The sequence below is a fragment of the Etheostoma spectabile genome, chromosome 24, assembly GCF_008692095.1.
Source record: "Etheostoma spectabile isolate EspeVRDwgs_2016 chromosome 24, UIUC_Espe_1.0, whole genome shotgun sequence".
NCBI classification, from domain to species: Eukaryota; Metazoa; Chordata; class Actinopteri; order Perciformes; family Percidae; genus Etheostoma; species Etheostoma spectabile.
In genome coordinates, this window is record NC_045756.1 from 15721663 (window position 1) to 15722977 (window position 1315).

Genomic DNA, 1315 nt, shown 5'->3' on the forward strand with positions numbered 1-1315 from the left:
ACCCCAAATAAGTCACGGGTCAATTTGACCCTAAGGGAAAGTTAAGACAACACAAGGGTTAAGAACATTTGGTGAATGAGGCCCAATGACTTTTACATAGTTGCAAAAATGAAAGAACACACACACACACACACACACACACACACATCATCCTCATCACTAACCATCTTCCTACTTCAGGTGAAAACCCTTCAGCCAGTAGGGGCTCCCTGATAGTGGTGACCTTCAACTCCCGTATTGGAGGCCCGTGGTCGGGTCGGATTGTGGACAGTCAGGGTGTAAATGTGACTCTGGGCATCATGCCGACACCCAAAGCCATTGTGGGGAGGTTTCGTACGTACGTGGCCATTGTGGCGGGAACCGGCATGCAGCGAACTAGGAGGAACGCCGCCACCGACCTGTACATGCTGTTCAACGCCTGGTGTAAAGGTAGGAACTCCTCTCTTGTCACCTGAGAGTCAATGTTCAGATGTGTCTCTCCTGTCTAGAAAAGCAAAGATGTCAACCATTAAATCCATCGGCATTTATTTTGGGTCAATCGATCAGTTTAAGTCATTGTTTATGAAAAGAAAGCAACACTTCTGTGATTAGACCTTGTTAAATGTGAGTATTTTCTAGTTTCTTCACTCTTCTGTGACAGTGAACTGAATATTTTAAAGTTGTAGACAAAACCAGATATTTGAGGACGTCATCTTGGGTTTTGGGAAACATTGATCAACATTTTTCCCCATTTTCGGACATTTTATAGACCAAACAACTAACCAATTAATCGAGAAATGTACAAGACTTTGTTACTGTAATTGCGTAAAATTTTCATGCAAGTGTACTTTAATTCGTACATAATGTTTTTTAAAAATGAAGCCATGAAAACCTGAAAATGGGCATAATATTAGAACTTTTAGCCAAGTAACATTCTAAAAGGTAACTTAACTTTTACTAAAGTAATTTTTGGTAAGATACTTTTACTCTAGTATTGCTTTCAAGTATATGATACAAGAGTTCTTGATTTTACAAGTTTATTGAGAGTTGTAGTGTCCTGTGGGGTTTCAGGAGTTATTCAGGGAGATCTATGAACATTTTTAAGTAAGTTTTCACTGAGATCTATTGTTGTTTTAATTGACTGTTTTTGTAACTTAAGTTTAAGAAAAAGTAAAAAGGTTTGTTATAAACTGAAAAATGCAGTGTTCCTTTATGTGTTGAGACAATTCTTCTTTTTAAGCTAAATAAAAAAGCCTTAAAAAAGCTACAAAGACATGATCCAACACAAAACACACATACACAAAACTCTTCTTAAATCTTCCTTCAAGCAGCTTTA

The 1315-nt window shown here is 37.8% G+C and overlaps 1 protein-coding gene across 1 annotated transcript in view; it reads left to right on the forward strand.

Moving 5' to 3' along the window:
• The window catches only part of LOC116673676 (coagulation factor XIII A chain-like), a gene marked incomplete in the record, with an annotated part of 36089 nt that overhangs the window by 18091 nt on the left and 16683 nt on the right, over window positions 1-1315 (forward strand). Inside the window, 1 exon segment of the mRNA XM_032505892.1 lies at window positions 181-429. Within this exon segment, the coding sequence (XP_032361783.1) occupies window positions 181-429 (249 nt within the window).